Here is a 27,071-nt window from a genome sequence, read left to right as displayed (position 1 = left end):
TCATCATAAAAAATTCTGTAACTATGTGTACATATTAACTAGATTTATTGCAGTGATCATTTCACAATATATACAAATATCATATCATTATGTTGTATACTTGAAACTAACGTAATGTCTGTTAATTATGCTTCAGTAAAAACTATTAAATATTCTAAGTTTCAATACTGTCATTGTGAGTGTAATAAACAAAAACTGAAATATCATCATCATCACCATCTTCATCATCATCATCATTTCAATTCTGGAATGGATCCAAATGGTTCTAAACTGCATCAATGGCAGTTTGTGAACATTGATTACTTTAGGAAAATTAGCCTTCTCTATGATGTTCATGCTCAATTTTGTGCTATTTTAGTTACAGATTTCAAGACATAATTCCAAAAACAAAACACATATTTACACAGTTCTTATACATTAATCTTTCTAAAATTACTCAATCTTTTTAAGGACTTAATATATAAACTGGAAGCATCCTGAATCCAAACTTGTAATTCCATTCAATTTGAGTTCATTATTTGTTGTATCTTGGGCCCTGTTATCCTACAGTTTATCACAATACATGTGATGATGATGTACTTACATGGGAAAAAATGCTTTTAGTTTTTCACATCTAGCTGAATGACAAAGTTATTATGAGTTTGTTAGTATATGGTTTTTACTATAAGCATTTTCATTAGCTAGACTAGCTTTCTTAATATATTTCCTTATACCTAATTACAATATGCTTCTTTAAAATAATGCTTATTTTCTGTGAGATAATTATGAGTGTATTAAACAATGTGGTTGATTCTATCTCTTGCTGTGGCCTGCAAAAATGTTGAGGTAATTATAATGTTGAGTGTCTATTTTATGTCATGCACACAGTTTTAAGTGTTTTATATCCATGAGCGATTAATTTTTCAAACACCTGATGAAGTAGGCAATTATTATTCAGGGAACTGAGGCACCTAGAGGTTAAGCAACTTGTTCAATGTCATATAGTTAGTAAATGGTAGATATAGGATTTAAAACTGAGCTGTATCTCAAGGAAACACAAAGATATGAAAATAGTTCTTAAATTAGATATTAATACAATAGAATCCTATAATTTAGAGCCGAAAGAAAATTTTAAAATAATCTAGTACTTTATAGATCAGAAAGCAAAGATAAAGTGAGTTGATTGGACAATTCATTTCGTCCATTGTCACTAGGTAAAAAATTGGTTCCCAGTCTGTGTTCTTCATTTTGATAGGTCATGACTTTGTATGCATTTGACCTAATTATATTGCACCAAATAGCAGCATGTCTGTAAACTCCAAGCCCATCATGACTTGTGCTTTCCTCAACATGATAATTAGGAAATTAGGAATATTTAGAAATTAGAAATATTTAGAAAATTAGAAATAATTAGGATTCTGTGATGGAGCTATGTGTTTACTAGTTTGTTTCTCTTGTATATTGAAAGCTCCATGAAGACAGACACTATGCTGTCCTCCTCACCCTTGTGACTAGATAAATAATTCTTATTTAATAACTAAACAGACGTTTTCTGGAGAATAAAGAATTTGAAATCGTAAAGGCAGAAGAAATACTATAAGTACCTGTTAAAGTAGTAAAGTACATGGATATAAACATTAAGTGCTAGAAAACAAGTGAAGCAGACAGGACAAACTGTGTAGCTGTCCCAAATGGATTGCTAATTTAGAGTCGAAGGGACAGAGCTGTAAATATAAAGAGACTCTATAAATTTAGTCACAGCCACAAATCAAAGAGCGATTTTATGTGTCCACAGTGCGGAAATATGGGTCATACATTGGTATTTTGTTAAATCTTAATATAAAAATGAATGATTGTCATCAAGAAATGTAGCTTACAAATAAGGGACAGCTATTGTATATGATGAGATATGTGATGTGAATTTATACTTTATATTACACATTGTAATTTCTCTGCCTTAAAATTGTGAAAAATTAAAGGTTATGCCACATTCAAGGGTATTTAACAAAAGTATCACCAGGACTTTATTACTCATCAGTTTTGTAAACCAGAGATTATAGTTGGCTTATAATTATGCATCTTAGAGCTAGGTTAAATGCTAAGAGACTTAATTTTCAAAACATACTGATACTGTTTTTAAAAGCTTGGATCAGTTTCCCATGTTTTTTGAAATATAACCATCATTATTAAACTTCTAAATACATATTCATAGGTGAAGGGGAAAAATGGATTCAGGTCAAACAAAAATTGAATTTCCAAATTTATATTCTAAACTGATGGTCTCTATTACCACCTATAGTCTTTTGATCCCAATAGTTTAACTTTGATCAATCCTAAATCAGCTTTAGAATAAATTTATCTTTGGTGATGTCTGACCCTATTCTTATTACTTAAGCTGAGGGGTTTTGTAATATGGTACTGTAAGTACCGAGTACTACTATGATATCAATGCTATTTTAAAGGACCTGCGACACCTCCTTTTTCATCACTTAAATTTAGATTTTTAAAACAATTTTTTTCTTATAGCACTTGGGGAAGAAGAAAAACCAACTCAGAATATCTTAAAAATCACCTTTCAGTGTTTTGTTTTATTTTTTAATGACTCTCGGGAAACCACTCCTTTGTTTCATTAAATACTAAAATAATGCTTTTAATTATAGTATACATTCTTAAGAAGTTTGAAGTAGTCAAGAAAATGTTTTCACCAGTTCTTGTTTGATAAGCATTTTGTAAGTGGAAATCTGATTTTTGCCCCATATGCCTTGATTACTTTCAACTCTTCAAAAGCCCAGTTTAGCATGAGAAAGGATTTTCTGGCTCAAATCATGAAGAGCTGGTATTAAAATAAACGAAATTCAGGGGCATATTACATACATATGATTCATGGAATCATTGCTTAGGAGCTCATTACAGTTCATTGGAAATGTAAACCAATGGATTTCCATCTTAGCATCACTGCACTTGTTTTCTACCATACAAATTACTCATTCCCCACACCCATAAGGATAGACTTAGAATAGTATCTGAGAACGTGAAAGTTCAACTGGGTTTTTTTTTTTCTTTAGTGGTTAATTCTGGTGATAAAATGAAAGAAAATGAGCACCTTGTCATGTTTTAAATCAGCATGGGGAAATTCTCAAGTGGATATGACAGTTCTCAGACTGCTTGGCACTCCCTTCATTAAGGGCTGCCAATCATAATTAGCAACAACAGAGATGTTTTTTTGAACCCAAATAAAAATTACAGAGAGCTTTTTTGAGTTAATATCTGTAAGAACAGAACGTAGAAAGAAATTTGTCTGGATAATCCAGTCAGCCTGTCACTGGGGATGACTCTCATTTTCCCTGTGTTCATTAGGGTCAGTAAACAGCAGAGTTAGCCAATATCATTTTTGTTATATTCAAATTAAATGTGAAATATCAGATAACATTACAAAGGAATTGCTTTAGCTACTGCATTACAAGGTTTGAATCCTTTGGGGTTTTGCAACTAGGACATTGATAAATTTCATATATTTGATATCTACACTATTAAAATAGATGTCTTTTTGAGTTATTCTCCTATGCTAAGTTTTCAAGAGATGCTTTCTCATCAGCAATCTCTTTAGTTGCCTAATTCGATAGAGAAGAATGTCTGATTCTTCTTTTTGTGGAAATGAGAAAGTTGTGATTCTCTGTAACACTATGATCCATCTGGCAGTGGAAAGAGCTCTTTATTTTCTTCCAAAAATTGCCCTGGGATCTCAAAGACTGTGGGTTGCCTCTCCTGTTAATTCTTGTGCAGCAGCCCTCAGGTTATCTTCTACTATTCCTAAAGGCCCCCTTTTTATTCATCACTGGCATCTGTGGAGCTTTTTGATCTTCAAGAAAGCTAGCAAAGGAATTTTCCTTCTTTATTCTTTCCAATAATTCTGTCTCCTCATTGGAAGTGGTTTTTCTGGTCCCATTTGGCTATGGCCCATTTAGATGGTTCCAAGCATGCCTGCCAGAACTGTATCTTTCTTATTTATGACCATACTCAAAACATCTAAGTTGGGCATGATATACAGCATACCCAAGAAATGGTAATTAAACCAGTTAATATAGTTATTCTTTGTTTTCTTTTTGTTCTTCCTGTTCGGGGCATATAGTTGGTACTTAATAAATGCTTGCTGGTAAATAAACATATGTAATAGCTATAAATATTTTACATGACTATAAATATTTGTACTTTCTAGAACCAGACAAAAGCATCTGAGGCAAACTCTGAAATTGCCCTTTGCAAGTAAACAGCAAACAAATTGTATACAATATGTGTGTGAAAAAGTCAGAGGCCTCCCACCCCCAGGCCCAGATGATATTAAGATGATGCTCTTAATATCACTGCCCATAAACTAAACATAAAAGATCTTCAAAAATCAAATGCTAGTTGTTTAAGTATGTTGATTGCAGAGAGATGCATGTAGACATGGAAATAAAGGAGGATATAAAACGACAACAAAACTTGCATAAAATTGGTCTCTCATTCATGCATTTAACTATCTAATTCACAAGCTTTAATGTTCCAGCCAAACAGATGTACTAAGTTTATCTCTATAATGGACCATACTGCTTTTGCACAGTTGGATTCCCTGAGCTATTTTTCCAGAATGCTTTGAAGTTACAGACTTTTTTAAAAATCAGAATTGGTAAACAACTGGCATATATTTAACATTTTTCTTTTAGCTGTCCCTAAACTCTTTTTTCAGAAATTTTTCCGATAATACATGAAATGCTTTTTATCCCTATTCAATCTGGTCTAGTGGCTCAATAAAGACGGTAATTCTGAATAACAGCTGCACTTCTTAAAAAGACTGTATTTTTATTGAAAATTATCACTAATTTTAACTCCATTGCCTGTGCATGGACACTGTCATTGACTGATTCTTTTTTTCATAGGGCTTAGGAGCTTTTTCTTAATTTATTTTTAATCAAAATGTAAAGATGCTTTCTGTATCTTTTAACAAATTCACCTTTTCATTGTTAGGAAGTGGAAGAATGGCAGCATTTCAAAGATGAAGTAGTTAATCATATGCAATTCAGCATTATCCATCACTAGGAATTTGTATTAATGTACAATCAACCTACAGGCCGTACAATTCATTTAAAGGCCCAGTTGGGATGGAAAAGTGCTTAACATATTTATAACTTTTGATATCTGTGTCATGTTTACACATGAGAAAATCATGCTAACCATATGGGTAATTTTACTTTTCTTTTTCTCTTAGATGTGCTCCAAAAATTAATTTGGCTACCTGGAGGCAGAGTTCAGAAAGCATGTCAACATCCTCAAAAATAAAGCTTCAACAAATCTGATACCTTTGTTATAAGTTCCTCATCTTAGCTACTTAATAAAATACACCAGTAGAGACATTCTGAGTAACTTCCTGTTAGGTTTCGTGAATTTAGATCATTGGGGAACAGATTATAATCAAATAAGCACAACATTGCAGTTAACTCCATGCTTTGTTTAGTTAACTATTTAGCATGTATTTATTCATTTAGTTGATCACTTTGCATTTATCAAACACTTAATATGTACAAGACACTGAACTGTAGGTAAAGGGACTATAACGATAAGACACTGTTTTATGTTCAAAGGACTCAGATGGAGACAAATGAAGAAAAGGCAATTACATAATAGTTCATAAGTGTTATGATAAATATATCTTCAGAAGCTTAGAAGATGGTTCCTAATCCCAGCAAATATTTCCTAAAAGAAGTGAGATCAAAACAAGAATTAGAGGATGCATAGCAACTTGCCATATGAAAGCAGAGTAAGAATAGAGATTAAAAAGTTTAGTAATAAAGGCATTTTAGGAATTGAAAGGAGCAGAAGCAATGGCAGAGAGTCATGGCACAGTCTTGTATTCAAGGGACAAAAGCCATTTGGAGTAACTGAACAATTAAATGTGAGGCATGAACGGTAAGAGATGAGAATTGAGCCCTGGACAGGAGCCCAATGGTGGAATATTGTTCATGTTCCAAGTAACTCAGACTTTTAAACTGTGAGCATTGAGGAGCCAAGAAAATATTTAAAGAATGAGAATTATGTGTTTAGCTCTCCCTGATAGAAATAACTTGGATATATATGTAAGTATGTGGAGCATATGTTGGCAGGGGACAAGATTGAAAAAAGAAAGACCTGTTAACAACATTCCTGTAGTTCAGATGAGAAATGAAGTAGGCTTAATCTAGGTAGGAGTGTAGGCTTAATCTGTCTAGGTGAGACAAGATTTCCACTTCTAGAAATATTTAGAAGGTAAAATTCACAGGACCTAATTGTGGTTGGATAGAAGGGATAGAAGGAAGAAGAAATCAAACTGTTTTCAGAGTTTCTAACCTGTATATCTGAGTGGCTAGCAATGCATCAGCTGGAAGAGAGAATATGAGAAGCTACAAAGCTTTAAAGTGTAAAATAAATTCAATGTTTGACATGTTGGAATTCATGGTGCTTTTGCTATAACCAGAGAGTGGTCTAGTGAGCAGTTGGATATACAAAACTAAAATTAAAGAATGGGTAATGTAGATTTGGGGGGGGTCAACTGAATATTGGTGGTTATTAAACCATGTACAGAAAATTGGGTGGATTGGGAAGAAATGAGATGAAAACAAAGGTTAATTATATCTAACTATACCAGCCTTTATTTTTAGCCTGTGCTCATACCTATTAACATCTCCTAGCTATTTGTCCTCATTTACTGACAACTTTGGCACATGGCTCATTTTCTTTCTCTCCAATCTGAGTTGACCGTCATTGCTGATGGTTCATCTAATCCTCTGGGCTCTCAGTTCCTTGATCAGCTTTGAAGTCTCTCACCAACTCTTAACTTCAGGAATCCATAAATACAAACTTCAAACTCCCTCACACTGATATTTCCACTTTTGTTCTTTGGCCTCATCAAGAACTCTATTCTCTCCTACTACTACTTTATTACTTTCCAGTCATACTCTTACTGCATTCTTATTATTGGTCTTTCTATTTTTTTTTTTTATTGCTTCATGTACCCTAGGAGCTACCATTTTAACCATTATCTTGCAAATAATCTAAAATCATTTGCCTTTTTATCCTTTTTCCATGTGCCTAACTATCCACAGCTGAGTATGATTTGTTTTTATTTTTTATTTATGTGGTAAGCAATTATGTGACCCTTATATAAGTTATTTTATCTAAGAACTTCATAATTTTTAGCCACTTTAATTTTTATAACAAAGTTATGAGACGGGCACAACCAGGATGTTCCCTACAAGAGGAACTCACGCCATCATACAAGTTTGTGATCCCCAACCTGGACTCTAACATTTTTCTGTTTCATTGACTCTTTTTTCTCTTTTTGGAATGCTCTTTATGGAGAAATTAACTACCATTCTGTGAGAAAGGCCAAACTATCCCATGAAGAGAGACCATAAAAGAAAACTGAAGCTACCAGCCCTCAGCCAGCATCAGCCACCAGACATGTAAGTGAAATGCACAAGCCTTCAGATGAGTTCATTTTCAGACTTTGAGTTGTCTAGTTGAGTCCTCAGACATCACGGAGTAAAGACAAGCCATCCTCCCTATGTCTTGTCTAAACTTCTGACCCACAGAACTGGTAGGTTTTGGAGGATCTGGTTATGCAGCTATAGTCACTGGAATACTACCAATAACAAGTTTATTGCTAAATCCAGTAAGTATCTTTCAAGTCTTAATTTTACTTGATTTTTTGAAATGTTTAACATTTTTGGCCAAACCCGCCATCTTTAAATATTGTCTTTATTTGGTATGTATACCACTGCATGCTATACATGGTACTTGGGTCTTTCTCATTACTCTTTGTCAGTTAGCACTGAAAGCTCCTCTAGCCCATTCCTTTTCTTAGGGCTCTCTCCTAGGCCCTCTCTGGGCCAGTGGTCTCACTCAGGAGTATGCAGTTGAGAACAACTACTCAAATTTAATGGAAGATCTAATAGCAAGTGTGAATAAAAAATAAGATGCTATTGAAATTTATAAATATTAAAGCAAAAGTGTCATGTATCTCCATTATGACACATATTTCTCCTCTTTATTATATGTGATAGGTTTGTAAGAAACTATCGATCCCCTAAGTATTTTATTATTTCATTCTGTAAAATGGCAGTAGTCTCAAATAAGGAGTTCAGTAAGTATTATTCTATTCTAAAATGGTGGGAGTCATAGAAATAACTGGACAACTTTAAAGAGTAGGGCAGATTAAATATTGAATAACAAAACAAAGACATTCTTTAGAATACCATGACATTGTAAGTTAAATCATTGGTAAAGATTAATTAAATATTAAGATGAAAGATAAGACAAAATTTCTTATCAGAATCTTAAATGAATCAAAGTTTTTTCACCATCATTGAATATTTTTAATACATTAAATAATGTCTCTGAACAAAGAACCAGTCCCAACATGTCTTTTATATGTAAATAATTAAACAGTGTCTGCTCTGGTTGTAAGTTGTTTCATCCTAGTAAGGCTATTTCTCAGAATGTCAGAGAAAGGAAAAAAAAAAATTAGGGGGGGAGGAGGGGAAATCTGATCTTGAGTTTCTTGTGAACCTTACCTCTGACATTCATTTTTGGCTTTGTTGATGAAATTGAACCTACATCAAAAGATAATGAACCATTTTTGTGGGAAACCTGCTGTGTTTGAGATCCTCTAGGAAAGAGTAGGAAATGTTCTTTTCTAAGCATTGCTGTGAAGACCCTTTAGAACACTTATTGATGTCAGATACAGAACATTCTTAACTGATTCATGGCATTTGAAACATATTCCTTTTTCAGACTAAAATGTATTTTTTCTCCTTACCTTGTTGTACAAAGGATCCATACACAAACCACATGGAGTTGTAGAGAGTAGTAGAAGTCATTGATCCCATTTGTAATCGTGGGGGATTAAGCCAATTCAGGAGGTAGACCAGAAGACCCACCAGAAGAACAGTGCCAGCGATGCAAGCCCAGAGAGAGAGATCAAATGGTGCAAGACAGGCAAACATGTCCACTGTCTTTTCAGCCCTTCGAAGTAGTACTCCCACTGAGTAGTCCATATAGCGTGTTGTAAAGTCCACCACATTCTCACGATCTGGGGTGATGGTTAAAGCAGAAATCCCTATGTCGGCTCTCTGAGAAATTGAAAGAGAAAATATTAAATTAACAATGTGAAAAACAACTTGATTTGTGGTGCTTCAGCTTGCTTTAAGGAAAAGAAAATGCCTCAGGCAACATCTTTAGTCTTTTTATATAAATTGAAAAACACGGCAGAGATTTCTTAGAGGCAAACTCTGTGTGAATTTTGCATTTCTCACTGCAAATCTTGCCCGACCAGAGTCAGATAAATTACCTTGTTCATATTATCAGTGCATGTGAAATCAGTGAAGAATATTTCAGACACAGATAACACCTGAAGGAAATTGTCTTTTTTCCTTGGGTCATTTTATCAAAGCCATCATTAACACAGTAGCAAAGGCAAAACTTATTCTAAAGAATTCTTTCTGAGAAAATGTTCCCAAGATACTTAATTATATTCTTAACATGTAAATTCTTAGGCAGGTAAATTAAAAAAAAAAAAAAGAAAAGCTCAACATAGCATTTTACTCTTGGTTTAGATTTCTCTGCATCAGAATTTATGTATTTTTTAAAAGATTTTATCTATTTATTTGACAAAGAGAGAGAGAAAGAGAGCACAAGCAGGGGGAGTGGCAGGCAGAGGGAGAGGGAGAAGCAGGTTCCCCGCTGAGCAAGGAGCCTGATGTGGGGCTCCATCCCAGGACCCTGGGATCATGACCTGAGCCAAAGGCAGACACTTAACCAACTGAGCCACCAAGGCACCCCCAGAATTTATATTATTAAGCTCTAAATATATTAGTTTGTTAGAACTTTCATATAGCACTAAGTTATAATGTCATTTGCCAAAAGTCTCTACCATGGTTTTATTGTATAAACCTCAGAAATGTTTTAATGAAAAATTAAAGATTAAGGATACCTAATTTTTCTTGGACAACCCTTCTTTTCAATGTGTATCTCTTTAGATTCTCAGGGCTAGCACTCAAAACTACAGTACATGCTATTTTACTTATTTGAAGCACTTAGAATTGCAGTGAGATCACAGAACAAATGAATTACATTTCAATTCCATGATATGAGAACACACATTTAAATATCTAAAAGATGTATTTTGTTTGAAATAATAACCCATGGCTATGATTAAAGCTGTGGGAAGCTCCTTCCAGACAAATACAAATAATAGTAAATTGTTTGTTGAACATTTTTGTTATGATTTTTCCTTCTTTTGCATTGTTTTATGAAGGAGTATAGAAACTGGTTTTATTGCTTTTGGAGACCAAAACAAACAAACAAGCAAAAACAAAAACACAAAAACATGAAAAGTAACATACCTAATAGAGTGCTAAACCAGTTCAAATAAATCTAGTCTCTGAAGTAATAATGGCCTCAAAACTATTCTAAGCTACATTTAAACTTTATGTGTGTTTGTGCGTGTATATATATTTATATTTATACATATATATCAGCCCATATATATTTGCTGCCAGGCCCAGTACTAAGTAGTTAAATAAATTTTCTTATTTAACCCTTACAATACATCATGAATTACGTGTTTTCCCCTCTATTTCATAGATGGAACAACTACAAGAATTAAGTAACTCATTTAGTTCTCATGGTCGATAAGCACAGAAGCCAGCCTCAAAGCTTGGTTTTTCTTACTCCAAACCTGTGCTCATAACCACTGACCTTATTGCAAAAAATCCTTCGTTTTCCAAGTAACCCATATAGTAGGTGGTTGAGATAACTAGTTTTAGGACAGTTTTTACCTTAAAAGAGTCTAAAATTTTGTGGGGTTTTTTATTACGCTATTTACAATGCAACAAGGCCATATTAGTATAAACACCATGAGTTTATAACTTATTAATGGAGAGGTATTAAATTTAATAACACTACATGAAAATGAACTTTCAGAGAAATAATTATTATTGCTTTCAAGCTCATGTATTTATTTTCTGTAGCTAGATATTAGGAATTAGGTCTTTTCACCTGGATCCTTACCTCTCTAGTTCTATCTTTTCTGAGCTTCAGTTTACCCATTTGTGAAATAAATGTACCTAAGTTTAGTGTGATTATTGTGAGTTGACTCATTTATCTTAATCCAATGGTGAATAAATATCTCTCCAAGATTCAATTAGGCTTTCAGAAGTTGACTTTACTCTTTCAGGACATTACAGTACAATGGATCAGTAATTTAGTAATTGATGCACTAGTGACCCAAAACATTTTATGACTCAATTAAAATCAGAAAATTTCACCCAAGGAAGAACTTACTGACAAGTTGACTGAATATTTGTAAATGTTCATCAATATTTTGCTGATAAATAATTGAATGTTTAACACCTAATTAATGATTGTGAATTGGAATAGTCATACACTAATTCTACTAATAGATACTTATAAGTATCATGAAGCGAATTTCTATAATGGAAAAAAGATATCTAGGGAATGATGTGTGCTTTCTTTTTGGAAAAGGAAACTGATTATATTGCATGTGCTAAAATATTTATTAAATATAATAATTACTTGTCATTTTTCTATGGAGAACTTCCTAAATTTTGGTCCACTTTTAACACTTGGCTATTCTGTTTTCAAGGAGAAATTCCCAGTCTCCCTGTGGAGGGCATATCAGAATCATTTAATGGCCTTTTCAAACTGCACAAATACATTTATGTACAGACACAATAGAAACAATATGTACACATTTTCCTATCTCTGAGATTTGTATATACCTTCCTAAGGAAGTACCTCACCCTCTTCTTCAGAATCAATAAGACAGCAGATCATTGTGCTTGATATGAATATGTGATAGTCCTTACTTGTATGAGAGAAGTTTTACTGGAGCAGAAGAAAAAAAAAAAAAAAGCCAAGAATCACTGATTCATAAAGATAGCCCAAAAACTTCTTGAACATTTCCAAAATACCAAATATGATCAGAAACAAATGATCATTCCTACCCTCCCTCTCCTTCACTGCCTTTCTTCCTTTCTTCTTTCTTTCTTTCTTTCTTTCTTTCTTTCTTTCTTTCTTTCTTTCTTTCTTTCTTTTTTTCTTTCTTCTTTCTTTCTCTCTCTTTCTTTCCTTCTTCCTTTCCCTGCCTTCCTTCCTTCCTTCCTTATCATTTATCTATTTACACATACATGTCAATTCACTTGTCCAGTTTCTACTTCTCAAATCTTTACCCTCATGAAACGTTTAATCTTCTCAGTACTCCCTGCCCCAACTCTTGGAAGATGACCTTCGCTGCTATTTTATAAGGAACATAGAAGATATCAGATTAAAATTCAGGCTTATTCCTATCTCTCAACCTATATCCCACACTCAACCTATTCTATTTAACCTCTATTTACAATGGAGAGCTGTCTTCCTTCCTAAAACCAACCCTCCACCAGTGAACTTATCAACCAATCCCCTCTTTCAATTATTTAAACTCTTGTCTTTTATGTATTAAACATCATCCTGTCAACTGTAAATTTCCCATGAAAAGATTTGTAACTCCTTTGATTAAAATAAAAACAAAAACAGAAAAGCCTGTCCTTTTCTCCATAACTTCTGAATCTGTTATTACCCTTTCTCTCCCCCTTTTTCACAATTTTCTCTAAAGATTTGTCTCTATTTCCAAACCTCCTAGTAAGCCTGGGAAGATTCTTTTGTACCTATATTGTTAAGTACTCTATTACTCTATGGACACAGCACTTCTTAATTTTTGCATTGCTGTGTCAAGTGGACACAACTTAGTGCTCATCTGTTTAGGTTTCTTGACATTTGACAGTGATGACTGCTCTCTCCATCATAAACACTCTTTTCATTGGATTTCATGATATGATATAAGCTTCTTTTTCAGTTCTTTTACCAAGCTCATGTTGGCAATACTCTGGACTTGGGCCTTACAGACTTTTATCATTTGAGATCTTCTGCCAAGGCAACCCCATTTATGTCCATTACTTCCACTGTCCCCATTCATGCATTAGATTTACAAATTTATATTTCTAGATATGTATCTGAGCTCTGGAGTCTAGACTGATTTATGTAACTACATTTCTATCAGATGTCTCAAAAATACCTCAGATTTACCATGGCCAAGACCATATTCATGTGTTTGACTCTAACCAATCCTCCACCAAAGTCTCCTGCTTCAATGAATATCTTTTCACATAAGTCTTAAATCTTGATGGTCTCATTATCTTTTCCAATCTTATGCCTCCTATCCTGTCTGTCACTGTTGATTCTACCACCTGGGAATCCTAATATCCATTCACTTCTCTACTATTTCCAGCTCTCACCATTGCTTTTATGGGCTCATTATGAGTCTACCTAAACTCTACCGTTTTTCTTCTCTTAATCTCCCTATTGCAGTCAAAATAATTTTTCTGGAGAGCAAATCTAATCCTGTCCCCTGTCACAGTTTAAAGGTTTTCAATGGATTTGCATTGCTCTTAGGAAAAAGATTAAACTCTTTAACATAGCCTATCCATCTTTAGATAGACTATCCTCAGCCAACCTCAACATATACATGCTGGGCCATTTTCTTTTCCAGAACTTCTTCCTGATGCATGGTCTTTGTACGTGCTATTCCCACCGAATGGATTGGTCTTCCTGAAAGTTCTTCAAGTAAATTCTTGTTCATTTTCATAAATCAGCTCAATTATCACTTCCTCAGGATAGCTATCCGTGACCCCCTTTGATTAGAATAATAATTCTTGTTATTTATACTATCAGAGCTCTATATCCCTCACTTCTCTAGTAGTTGTAGCAGTTGTCATTTTATAAATATTTGTGTGATTCTTTGAATAATGTCTGGGTTTTCTATAAGACTACAAGCTCCATGAAGGTAAAGATTATGACTTTTTTCTTTTAATTTGACATATTCTTGGTATCTACCACATTTGTCTCTCATAGATTCATGATCAATAAAAATTTGCTTCATATATGAATAAATAAAGATGGAACATTCACTGGGTTCTCATTATTTAATTCTTATAAATCTCTTCTATTCTTCAGCATTTCTGACAGAGAGATTTTTACAGAATAAAAAGAAAATGGTAATATAAAAATTTACTAAGTCTTATACACTGATAAAAGATTTATATCTTAATGAATAATTATTTCAATAATTAAAATAAGGTTCTGAGTTTATTGATATGCTTATATTTATGCTATTTGCCATTAGCTAAAGTAATCACGTCTACTACAGTAGGTCAATATATTACAAAATATTAATATATGCCAAATGTTTAACGAAGAAGTGATTATTTGAATTTTGAAGAACTAGAACTAAAACTGGAATATAAATAATCTTTTTCAAAACTATTCTAATTACACAGTCATAACATTTTCCTTGAAAGGAGATAAAAGACTTGCATTCTCTCAAATCATGAAAAGGAGATGGATTTATATTATAAGGGGACATGGCTAGTAAGCCATACAATAACTGAATCTTACTTAGAAACATAAACTTAGAGAGGTTAAAAAAAATATTGTTCTAAATTTAATCTGAAATAAATGATCATATCTCACAAATAATCATTTAATTTATGCTTGAATATAATGCTAAGGACATTGTATTAATAATGCTAATAGTCACACATTTATTTAATATTTACTATATATTTAGTGCCATGTTACATGTTCCACACATATTATTTTATGTAATTTTATTACAAGTTCAATTGCATCTTTTCAAGATGAACAATTTACGTTTGAAATATTCTAATTAATATAAAGCTTTGAGTATATATGAACAGATACTTGCTTTCCTGTATATCTTCTATTAGGTGTCTTTGTGCTGTCATCTATACATCACATTATAAATCTGAATAATCTACCTAATGTTTCAAATACTTGAAGAATATTACTTTATTCCCCAATTGGAAATGCTATTTTAACACTAAAAGTAATTTGCTTATACAATCACTCTTCTCAAGATATGATTTCCATATCCCTCAAAATACTGGTCATCTTCTTTCAAACAGAGTCTAATTCATCAATTTTTCCTCAACTGATATGAATAACATAGTTTTTGAAAATGAAATTGAAGCTTGAATCATCTTTACAAGGTGCAATTACAACATTGCCTTATACTAAACTTAACATAGAATACATTTAAAACGTATTTTTGAATCCCTCCCCCCAAAATATATTTTTAAATGAAACACTACCAGTCTAGAGGTTCTCTTAAGTCCTATGCAATTGATTTTGAAGCAAAATGTTAGATTTTATGTTTATCTCTCATCAGTTTCATTCTTTGGTCTTTCACATCTATCTGATATATTTTGAATTGTTACCTATCAATCATCATATCAACTTTTTTTGCTAGCCTTGACTCATTTGGAAGTTTGAGAAGCAGGCTTTTAATTCTGCACTCACATCACTAGTCAAATATTGATGAAAAGCATTGCAGCTTGCCTCTAAAGTTCTCCCCATTTTGATGGTAGTTCATTAGTTAACAATCTAGATATGTTTTTTTCTTTTTTAATCACCCATGGGTATCCTTTATTATAGTGTCATCCAACCAGGCTATTCTATATAGTTTTTAAGTACTTTGTAAAAGGCATTATTGAACTCAAAATATATGTGTAACCAGCTCATGCTATCAAAAAAGAAATGAACTGCTTATTTGTTTTATCACCTGTAACGCATCAGATTAATAATCCATCCTATAATTTTATCAGAGAATAAAAGTCACTGTTCACGCAGAATGAATGTTTTTTCTAATTTTGAATATGCTAATATCCAACTGTATAACATTCCCCTTTTTCATGTTTTGTACATATTATCCATGGTATCTCATATGTCACCTCAGAAAGTGCATTCTTCCCCTAGGATTATCATTCATTTGGACCTGGAAATTTGAATTCATTAAAAGTACCTACCATGAGCTTCAATTCCCTTAAGGTTTCTCCCCCTTGTCTTTCCCACTTCAAAGATTTTTTGCACAAAGTGGAAGGAAAAAAGTTATTGAAGAGTTTTGGCACATATTTAACAAGTATTAGGTCTACCTCTGCCTATTCAACTTTTTAAACCATACATTTTCTTCTCTTGCTCTTCACAAGAACGGACCATTCACAGATTTTAAAATTTCTTTACAGTTTCTTTAAATACTACTTTTTATTCTTTGGTCTTCAAATAATGTTTTAGTGTAAAAATTCTAGGTTTGCTTGGGAGAAAGTAGACATTGAAGAAATGTTAAAGGAGGAAGAAAAGAAGTATGATGGAAAGAAAGAAGAATGTAGTTAAGTCTTTCATCTTCAATTAATAATATATGACATGACTTTGGGCAAGTGGCCAAACTTTCATCATTTTAAGATCACTCATCTGTACAATAAATGGATTGTAATTGGTAATACAAGAGCCCTTCTAACTCTGAAATTTTAGAGCTAAAATTATTTATTGAGACCTTATTATATAATTATTGTATACTTGCTAATATAGGAATATAAATGTTTTCATTCTAAAGACTTTAAGTCTAGAGACTTTAAAGTTTCAACAGACCTTTCCAGGTAAATACAGTATATAAGTTATTACTATTCATAAGAGAAACCAAAACATAAATACTGGGGAAAAGAAAAATAACCGAATTATCAAATTAATCACAAATTATTTATTTTGTCAGTGTCAAGATTTTATGTATTTCTTTGAAAAGAAACATAGATGTATTTTAATATGTCACTGTTATAGATGAGTATTTCAGTTTCAAATACAAACACATAACAAAAATCTATTAGTTTTCAAATATACCACTGGAAATGAATAAATCTCCAGGTAGGCCAATGAAATTCTTGTTAAACTGACTTTTATTCTGAAATTAAGATCCTACTTAACAATTCTAGAAGATTTTAGAAGATCAAAAAGTTATAAAGAAGACATTTAAATCCAATGACAACCACTCTTGTAACTTCTGTAACATTTTCATATATTTACTTTTACACTTTTATACACAGTATTTGTGAGCTCATCAAAAGAATGGTATTAATTTGATTATAGCTTAGCACATGATAAGGCAATTTATAATCCAATTAAGATAAGTACTAAGGAGAGTTTACTTACTAGTACCACTACTATTTAATATTTAGTATGCCTACTACACACTACTTTTCAATGATTAATTCAATCTATCTTCACAAATACCCTGTGAGGTAAATACTGTTATTATCCCCATTCTATAGATAAGAAAATTGAGACACAGAGTAAGTAACTTGACCAAGTTCATACCACTTAGATCCAGGATTCTGACCCACTCAGGTTGTCTCCAGATTCAATGTTATGTGAACATAAGTACTCTTTCCTCCCAAAATAAGTAGCCCGCTACCTCAGTATTGCTTTAGAAGAATCCTTAATTTCTCACTTAATATGATATGACTCCTTCAGCATATGCCTAATTCATACACTTACATACACACACACACACACACACACACAATTTATATATATACAGATATAGAAATATACATACTATTTATTTTTTGAACCACTTGAAAATAGGTTGCATATATCATGTCACTTTATCTCTTAATATTTCAATGTTATTTAAAAATACAGAACCATAGTACCATTATCAAACTCAGGAAATGTAATATTGATACCATAGTTTAATCTGCAGTCTATATTACAACTTTGTCATTTGTTTCAAAACTGACTTGTCCTAACAATTTAGTCCAGGATCTTGTCTTGCATTATATTGTTGGGTCTCTTTTCTTTTTTTAAAGATTTTATTTATTTATTTGAGGGAGAGAGAGACAGCAAGAGAGGGAACACAAGCAGGGGAGTGGGAGAGGGAGAAGCAGGCTTCCCGCTGAGAAGGGAGCCCGACGTGGGACTCGATCCCAGGACCCTGGGATCATGACCTGAGCTGAAGGAAGACACTTAACGACTGAGCCACCCAGACGCCCCTCTTTTATTTTCTTTTTTTAAAAATTTTTTATTTAAATTCAATTTAGTTAACATATAGTGTATTATTAGTTTCAGGGGTAGAATTCAGGTGATTCATCAGTTGCATATAGCACCCATGGCTCATTATATCAAGTACCCTCCTTAATGTCTATCACCCTATTATCCCATCTGCCCGCCCACTTCTCCTCCAGCAACCATCAGTTTGTTTCCTGTAGTTAAGAGTCTCTTATGGTTTGCCTCCCTCTTTGTTTTTATCCTATTTTATTTTTGCTTCCCTTCCCCACGTTCATCTGTTTTGTTTCTTAAATTCCACATATGAGTGAAATCATATGGTATTTGTCTTTCTCTGACTGACTTATTTTGCTTAGCATAATACCCTCTAGTTCCAGCCACGTCATTGTAAATGGCAAGATTTCAATTCTTGTTGATGGCTAAGTAATATTCCATTGTATATATGTATACCACATCTTTATCCATTCATCTGTTGATGGACATCTGGCATCTTTCCATATTTTGGCTATTATGGACATTGCTGCTATAAACATTGGGGTGCAGGTGCCCCTTTGAATCACTATTTTTGTATCCTTTGGACAAAAATCTAGAAGTGCAATTACTGGGTTGTAGGGTAGTTCTGTTTTTAATTTTTTGAGGAACCTCCATACTGCTTTCCAGAGTGGCTGCACCAGTTTGCTTTCCCACCAACAGTGTAAGAGTGTTCTCCTTTCTCCACATCCTCACCAACATCTGTTGGAATCACACTGGAACGATCTGTTCTCTAAAGGATGGATTAGTTCACCTATGAAATATTCCAGGCCTGGTTATTCATCCTATCATGTGGTAGGGTAGTTCCTTCATAACTTTTTTTTTTTTTTTGTGGAAATTGATCTAAATTCTCTACTTTTTACTTGATTGGAATAGCTAATGATTTCATGATTTGTTTTTGATTGCTATTTTCTAAGAATCAGGATTTATTAATTTAATCTACTATTTTTTTTTTTTTGTTATTTACCTTATTACTTTCTCCTTTTACTTCCGTTATTATCTTCTTCTGTTAAAAGTTGTTGTACTTGTTCTAGCTTTTGGAGATGGAATTAAATATGTTTATTTAAATTCTTTCATTTTTATTGATGTGGATTTTTAAGACTATAGATCACTCCTTAAATATTCTTTATAGACTTGAATACATAATGTTTTCATTACCACTACTTTAAGAAAGTTCTGTAATTCATGTTTGTATTTCTCCTTTCTTCCAAGAGTCATTTAATAGAAGCCTTTATTTCAGGTGGAAAGCCTTTTCTTTTTTTCTTGTTTTGTTGTATTTTGATCAGAGAAATTTATTTGTAATGTATCCTCTGAATGGAACTTAATGGTGTTTCTTTTTTCTTTTTTATGGTATTTTTTTTCTATGATTGATTTTTGTCAATGTTCACATGTTCTTGAGAAGATATATTATCAGAATGTTGTGTTTGATAAGTATACAGATATGTTTGTTTATTGTTATTATTATTTACATACATGCTATTTATTATTGTGTGAATTTTGTTGTATTTACTGTGTTTTCTATGTGGTGTATTTTTGCCACTTTTCTTCTTTTGGTTTTAGAAAGGTTTGTACTTTTGTTATAATAGTTAACTTCATATTTCTACCTTTTATAGTGTCTTTATGCCCACTTTTTCCCCTTTAACCTTTGACTCTTTGATTTTTCAGTTTTAAATGAAACCTGTGAACTTTCACTTACTGCCTTCACTATAGTTAATAATGATACTCTACTTCTCCCTTACTTCCCTCTTTTCCTCCCATTATTTAATTCCATCATTTCATTTTGAGAACCTATGATGATTTCATATTATTATTTAACCCATGTTTCTTTCTTTTTTTTTTAAGATTTTATTTATTTATTTGTCAGAGAGAGAGAGAGAGCACAGCAGGGGGAGCGGCAGGCAGAAGAAGAAGCAGGCTCCCACTGAGCAAGGAGTCCAATGTGGGGCTTGATCCCACTCCGGGATCATGACCTGAGCTGAAGGCAGATGCTTAACTGACTGAGCCACCCAGGTGCCCATAACCCATGTTTCTAACGTTGTCTTAGTAACAATTCTACAATTAAATATATCAAATGATCCCTACTAGTCTTCTGTTATTTCTTGGTTGAATGAAGCTCATAGTCCAGTAGTTTCATCAAGAGAGGCTCAAATGTCCACTTTTTTCTTAGTGCTTATATATTTAAAAATGTTTTGTTGTTTTTGCTGTTGTTGTTTTTTTCCCCCATAGTCATGAAGGGAAGCTTGGATGGACATAAAATCCTTGGCTTACCCTTTCTTTTTTGAAGTTCTTGGAAGTGATTCTCTGGTGTTGGCCTGCTTTGTGTGTTGCTCCTCAGAAATCTGATAGTAGTTTAATTTCTTTGCCATTTAAAGTAATTTGTTTTTTTTTTGCCTTGAGAATTTTTTCTTTGTCTTTTAAGTCTAATAATGTTACTAAGATATATCTCAGAGTCTACTGTCCTGGATCAGCTTTTCTAGGAGGAGTATATTTAAATTTTCTTTCTTTTTTTTTTCCTCCCCCCCCCGAAAGTTTCCTTAGAATATACCTTTAAATATTGTTTCATTTTGTTGTTTTTCTTCTTCAGGAACTTCAAATATATATGTATATTCTCTTTGCCTATTTTTTTTTTTTTACTTGATCCTATCACTCTGAACTTCTTTAGTTATTTCATTTTCATTCTCTTCTTTTATGTGTTTTGCTTCAATGTCATTTAATCTATTCTCCTTTGAGTAAATTGTAATTTATGTCTTGTGATTTTTGTCTTTTATATTGTTTTTAAATATATACTCTGAGGTTGTTGCATTTCTTTGTCATTTTGGCCATCTCGGTTAGTTTTTGAATTTCTGATTCTGTTTATTTTTCTTTAAAAACAAACTTCAAATGATTGTTTGAGACATTTAATTTCATTTGGAGTTTAATATCACAATTTTATTTTTCTTTGTAGTTGTCTATATGAGAAGAACTTCGATAAACCAAAATATATGAGTCATACTTTCTCTTCTTTTGAGAGTAGTTTTGAATGAAATTTCTCCAGTTATTTTTCAATTTCTGGATAATTTGTAGACAAGGTTCCTGTTTCAATAGAACTTCCTTCTGTCAGTGTATTAACATTTGGTTTCTTCAATGGAGGATGTTCTTCGAGGAGTTGGTATGTGTTGTTTCTGTTTAGTGTCTACAGGATTCTTAATTTTCCTCATTTACTGCCCTCACTTTACCTTCATTAAAACATCTCCAAGGAGCATCTTCTCTATTTTCCCTTCTCCTCCAGAAGTAATGCTTCCCTGAGGGTATTACCCTGACACACTTACCTTTTAGTCACTTCCCCATAGGCAGTGTTGTGGTTTACTAAGTTCCAGGTTTATGTTCCATGCATTAACACTTGGTATTAAACTTTCTCTTTCTGAGGGCTATTTTAGCTCTGCTTCATGCATTTTCTCTGCTTTCTTCTTTCTTATGAGCTCATTTACGTGTTTCTTCTCATCCCACCCATAGATTTGCAACCTTATCTGGGACTCCAGTGTTATCTCTGTCAGGATTTGATATAATTAGAGCTCTACTTATAGATAATTTGAAGAATGTAGTTATCTCTGTGTGAGATTTTCTGTGGTCAGATGTGATTTTATTTGTATCTCTAGATGATTTTTTAATTCAGGACTTGAGGCATGGGAAGGCTCAAATGCATGCGGCCACTGTTACTCTTTCCCAACTCGATCTCAAATGACACTTACTTTTAGTCATTTTTTTATAATAATTATATGCATTTTATCCTTTTTCTAAAACTTAAGAGCAATATAGTTTCTTCATGTTAAATAATTCTATTTCTGAAATAAAGCCTATTTTGTAACACTTGATTATATTTTAATATGCTGATGGGTCAAATTTGAAAGGATATATTTTAGGATTTGGGGATATATCCATATTCATAAGTGATACTGGATTTTTAAAAAATATTTATTTATTTATTTGAGGGTGAGAGAGAGAGAGATAGCATGCACTCAGGGGTGAGGGCTAGAGGGAGAGAATGTCAAGCAGACTCCCCACTGAGTGTGGAGCTCAATGCAGGGCTCAGTCTCAGGACCCACGAGATCATGACCTGAGCTGAAACCAAGAGTCAGCACTTAACCAACTGAGCCACCCACATGCCCCAGATATTGTTTTCTTTTTGTGTGTGGCATCGTTGTTAGATTTTGTTGGGGGATATTCTAGCTTTATAAAAGTAACTGAACAACTTTTATGAAATGTTTTAATCATTTGTCCTATTTTTTCCTGAAAGGAATGAAGAAAATAGGTAATAACCTTTAGTAATTTATTTATAAACAATATACATTTTGGCATATTTGAAATACAATTAGAATTGTTTTTCTTGAGTCAGTTTTAATGATGGGATGTTTTCCTTGACAATGATTCATTTCTTCCCCCCTCTTGTGCTCTCTCTCTCATTCTCTCTCTCTCAACTAACTAAATGAATAATTCATTTCTTAAGATTTTTCAAATTAATTATTATAGAGGTATACTTATTATCTGTTTAAACTTGTGAATATTTTCCCTACTTAAGGTGTATACACTTTCTCTTTTTAATATTATCTATTCATGCATCCCATTCTATTAAACCAGACTTCCTTTTTTTTTTTTTTTTTAAAGATTTTTATTTATTTATTTGACAGAGAGAGACACAGCGAGAGCAGGAACACGAGCAGGGAGAGTGGGAGAGGGAGAAGCAGGCTTCCCGCTGAGCAGGGAGCCAGACGTGGGGCTCGATCCCAGGACCCTGGGATCATGACCTGAGCCGAAGGCAGACACTTAACGACTGAGCCACCCAGGCGCCCCTAAACCAGACTTCCTGAAGTTCATTTTTGTTTAGGTCTTTTCAAAGAACTGAGATTTTTCCCTTTAACCAGTTCTATGAATTTATGAATTTTAAAATATGAATTTTTACTTTATTTTAATTTAAACTTTAATAGTTTCATTAGATTTTTTTTTTAATTTTTTTATTGTTATGTTAATCCCCATACATTACATCATTAGTTTTAGATATAGTGTTCCATGATTCATTGTTTGTGCATAACACCCAGTGCTCCATGCAGAACGTGCCTTCCTCAATACCCATCACCAGGCTAACCCATCCTCCCACCCCCCAATAGTTTCATTAGATTTTATTATTTTATTTATTGAGTTGGATGCATGGTTCCTTATTTTAATATAATAATTACATAAAGTTTAAAAACTAACATTTATTTAAGTAAAGTTTTGAGAACAATTTACTTGAGGTTCTTTATTTTCTAAATACAATATACTTTTAGTTTTTATTTCTTCTTTGCTCTAAAAACAGTTTGGGAGAGTTTGTTCTTTTTTATTTTTGTTCACTGTTTTTAATTTCCAAGTGGTTTCAAATTTTGTCTTTGTAGTTGCTTAAAATTCTGTTATTCATTTAATTTCATTGTGTTTTGAACAGGCAATTTTTCAGGTATTATTTATTTTCTGCAGAAATTTGAAGTTTTAGAGAGTACCTAATATATTATCATACTTTATAATTTGCCTATGAGCCTTCACTATCTGTAGGAAACAAATCTATCTAAGTAAACTTTATTAATTATATGTTATTTATATTGTATTAAAAATTATACAGATTTAAAAAAATTTTAAATAATTTAGCTACAATTCAAAATTAGCAGATTTGGGTGGCTCAGTTGGTTAAGCATCTGCCTTTGGCTCAGGTCATGATCCCAGGGTCCTGGGATTGAGCCCCACATTGGTCTCCCTACTTAGTGGGGAGTCTGCTTCTGCCTCTGCCCCTCCTCTCCACTCATGCTCTCTCTCTCTCAAATAAATAAAAATCTTTTTTTAAAAAATTAGCAGATTCTATATAAGAATCCAAACTTATGTTTCTTGGTTTCTTGTGAAAATTAGAGTATGTAGCAATACATTTTCATGGATCTGAGAGGAAGCTGCCCCTTTAGAAAGCTCAGGAAATCTCTAATTTACTTGAGCTCTCACCATGTAACACAGTTTATGCATACGTACTTATATCCAGTTTTACTCATTTATCTTTACCTGTTCTCTGTTAAGTATTTCAGCTTATAATCCTCCACTTTTTCTTGATGTTATTAGCCTAACTGATCAGCATGGTAGATTACAAAAAGCAACTACAAAGTTCTTCCCATTTCCATACACATGCCCCCACACAATGTGACCATACAGCTCTTCCTGTGAGGTGGTCAAGTCTACTTCTCTATCCTTTTAATCTGGGATTAGCCAGTGATGCTTCACTCAGTGGGAGAGAAGCATTGTGATACAAGTAGAGCCTTGAAAGGTTAGCACAATGGAGAGTGTCCTTTATCTTGCTGTGCTTGGAACCCTGGACCACCATGTTGAACTCGCACTAACTTGCCTGCTGGAGACCAAGAAGCCAGGCAGAGGATAAGAGTAGTGCTACTGAGCCTCAACATCAAGTGGATAATCAGATGTTATGCTTTCTGCTGAGCTCACGGTTTGCTCTTATTTACATGTGTACTCTTCCAAATTAGGGGAATTAATAGAATTTTTTCAGGGTACCTGAGAAAGCCAAAATTTCTTAGGACTGCACTTTTCTGAAATCTAACAATTTCTGGTTTATGGGAGGCACCTTTCTTAATTTAGAATAATGTATTAAATTTTCCTCTGTTGTTATAGTTATTTTGTCATATCACCTGAAACTTTAAAAGGGAGGATAGACGCTTATGCTTAATTGAAAAAGTGAAGAGAAGTCTCAAAAATTCCCAAAAGTTTTATAATAGCATAGTTTGTAAAAATGTCTTCCAAACTCAGTAGACACATAAGAAGAAGAATGTCTTGGCAAGTCTCAAATATCAGAAGTTAGTGAGTATTGTTGTCAACTACTTATAAAGTTAAACATTTTCCAAGTTTTAGCTATTAAAAGGTGGGAAAAGGAATTTTCTAGCTAGATTTCCAGTGAAATGTGTGAATTTGTCAGATAAGTTAAACCATATGAGTCCATTTAGCTCAACATGAAAGATGGCCCAATGTAAAAACAAAACATAACAGAAAAACATATATACTAAGGCACTGGCTAAGAAGTTTGCCATCAACAAAAAAATAAGAAAGCAAAACTAAGAAAAAAAGTAAATTTGAACATGAAATTGTAAAAGCAATATTACAAATACATTCTAGTTTTGAAAGGGTCAAAATATGTAAAACTGCCTATTTTCTTCTTATAAGTAGAAGAAATACCCACAATATCACTGGGGGAAACAACAACATAAAAGTTCCATAGTTACCAGACCCAGGCTGATAAAGCTTCCAGTGTTAGGAATTAGACTCCTTTTCTCTTGTTGCTCTGCTCTTCTCAGTACATAGCTTTCAACTCATGATTTAAGTTGGTTGTTTGAGCTCTAACCATTCTATTGACATTTTAGTAAGAGGAGGAATGAAGAGGATCAGAAATAACGAGAATCTTCCCTTTAACATTTTCCAAAAGTTTCATATTATACTTCTATTTAATTTTCATTGGTTAGAACTTAGTCACATGATCACACTAGCTAAGGAGAACAGCCAGGAAATGTATACTGTGACCAGTCTGTGTCTGGCTATAACTCAGGAATTGTACTACTAAGAAAGAAGACAATAGATATTTAAGGACAATTAGCAATCTTTTCCACATTTCCCATAGGTAACCATTGTTTCAAGATTGATGCAAGTCCTTTAGACTCTTTTCTATTTTTACATATAAATGTATATATTGTTTCCCAAAACCAATATAATAAATATAATGTTTGAGTAACACACACACACACACACAGAGCTAGTTAGTCTTTCTAAAGGCTGCAGAGAATTTTAAGCAAAAACTATTTTTGTCATCTTTAAATTTTCAGCACATAGAAAATAGTAGGTACACAATAAGTATTTATTGATTATGATGGAATTCTGATTAGGTTAATCATCTCCCCTTGAAAGATTTTTAGAATGCTTCCTTTTTCTTGTTTATTTATTTATTTATTTACTTACTTATTCATTTATTTTTGGTAGGTGAAAACCCTTGCTTTTTAAAAAAATTTTATTATGTTATGTTAATCACCATACATTACATCGTTAGTTTTTGATGTGGTGTTCCATGATTCATTGTTTGCGTATAACACCCAGTGCTCCATTCAATACATGCCCTCTTTAATACCCATCACCAGGCTAACCCATCCTCCCACCCCCCTCCCCTCTAAAACCCTCAGTTTGTTTCTCAGAGTCCATAGTCTGTCATGGTTCATCTCCCCCTCTGATTTCCCACCTTTGATTTTACCCTTCCTACTCTCTTTTTCTTTTTTTTAACATATAATGTATTATTTCTTGCTTATTTTAATCAATAGATGTTTGATCTTGCAACTTACAGTACATTTAATTGAAAAATGTTTCTTGGAGCTTCCCAGACTGATATTTCTAGAAATGAATATGTTTTATTATTTTAACAGATGATGTTTTGTCACTGACACCCACCATAGTGACAAAAGCAGTATTATTAGTTTAATTTGTATGTCAGTCTTATCTCTAGCCTCTTCCAATAAACCACATGCCATCCCTTCCCCAATATTCTCTCTCTTCACCAGCTCCCATGCCCATTCACATAATGATCTAATTTTAAAGTCCTTCTAGGAACAATTTAGTTTTTACTAGTCCCCAAACCCAAGCTTTTCTCTTTCAGTTTAAGTATTTCAGCTTCATTATTTATATTTATAGTTTATTTATATAAGTATTTATTTTTTTTGATTTTTACCTGAGTTCATAGCATTTTCCTTCCTGGAGCTTACCATTATTTTTCCTTTCTCTGTTTTTCTGTATCTCTCATATAGTCCTTATCCCATAAATATCTGTTTTATCTTCAAAATTATAAAATTCTTGAGACAGGAGGTTTATTTTCATAGTCTTCTACCCCCTTAACTATTTTTCTCACTGCTTTCTCAGAGTAGATTTCAAAAAAAAAAAAAGTGTTGACTTACTTGTTCTATGTTATGTGGTAAGGGAAATATATGTTTTTATACAACCCTAAATTTTGGCACAAAAGGAATAGGTTTCAGGCAGTATACTGCCCAAGAAAG

At 33.0% G+C, this 27,071-nt stretch overlaps 1 protein-coding gene across 2 annotated transcripts in view; it reads right to left on the bottom strand.

The window, feature by feature from the left end:
- The window catches only part of GRID2 (glutamate ionotropic receptor delta type subunit 2), a 1,423,646-nt gene that overhangs the window by 283,245 nt on the left and 1,113,330 nt on the right, over positions 1-27,071 (bottom strand). For both annotated transcript variants that reach the window (XM_078068970.1, XM_078068969.1), the window contains exon 11: positions 8,810-9,122. In XM_078068970.1, coding sequence (XP_077925096.1) covers positions 8,810-9,122 — 313 coding nt within the window. The remainder of the gene's footprint in view (positions 1-8,809; positions 9,123-27,071) is intronic.

This window comes from Halichoerus grypus, chromosome 3, assembly GCF_964656455.1.
Source record: "Halichoerus grypus chromosome 3, mHalGry1.hap1.1, whole genome shotgun sequence".
Lineage (NCBI taxonomy): Eukaryota > Metazoa > Chordata > Mammalia > Carnivora > Phocidae > Halichoerus > Halichoerus grypus.
Note: the sequence above shows the minus strand (reverse complement) of the source record. Positions and strands in the feature narration are given on the sequence as shown.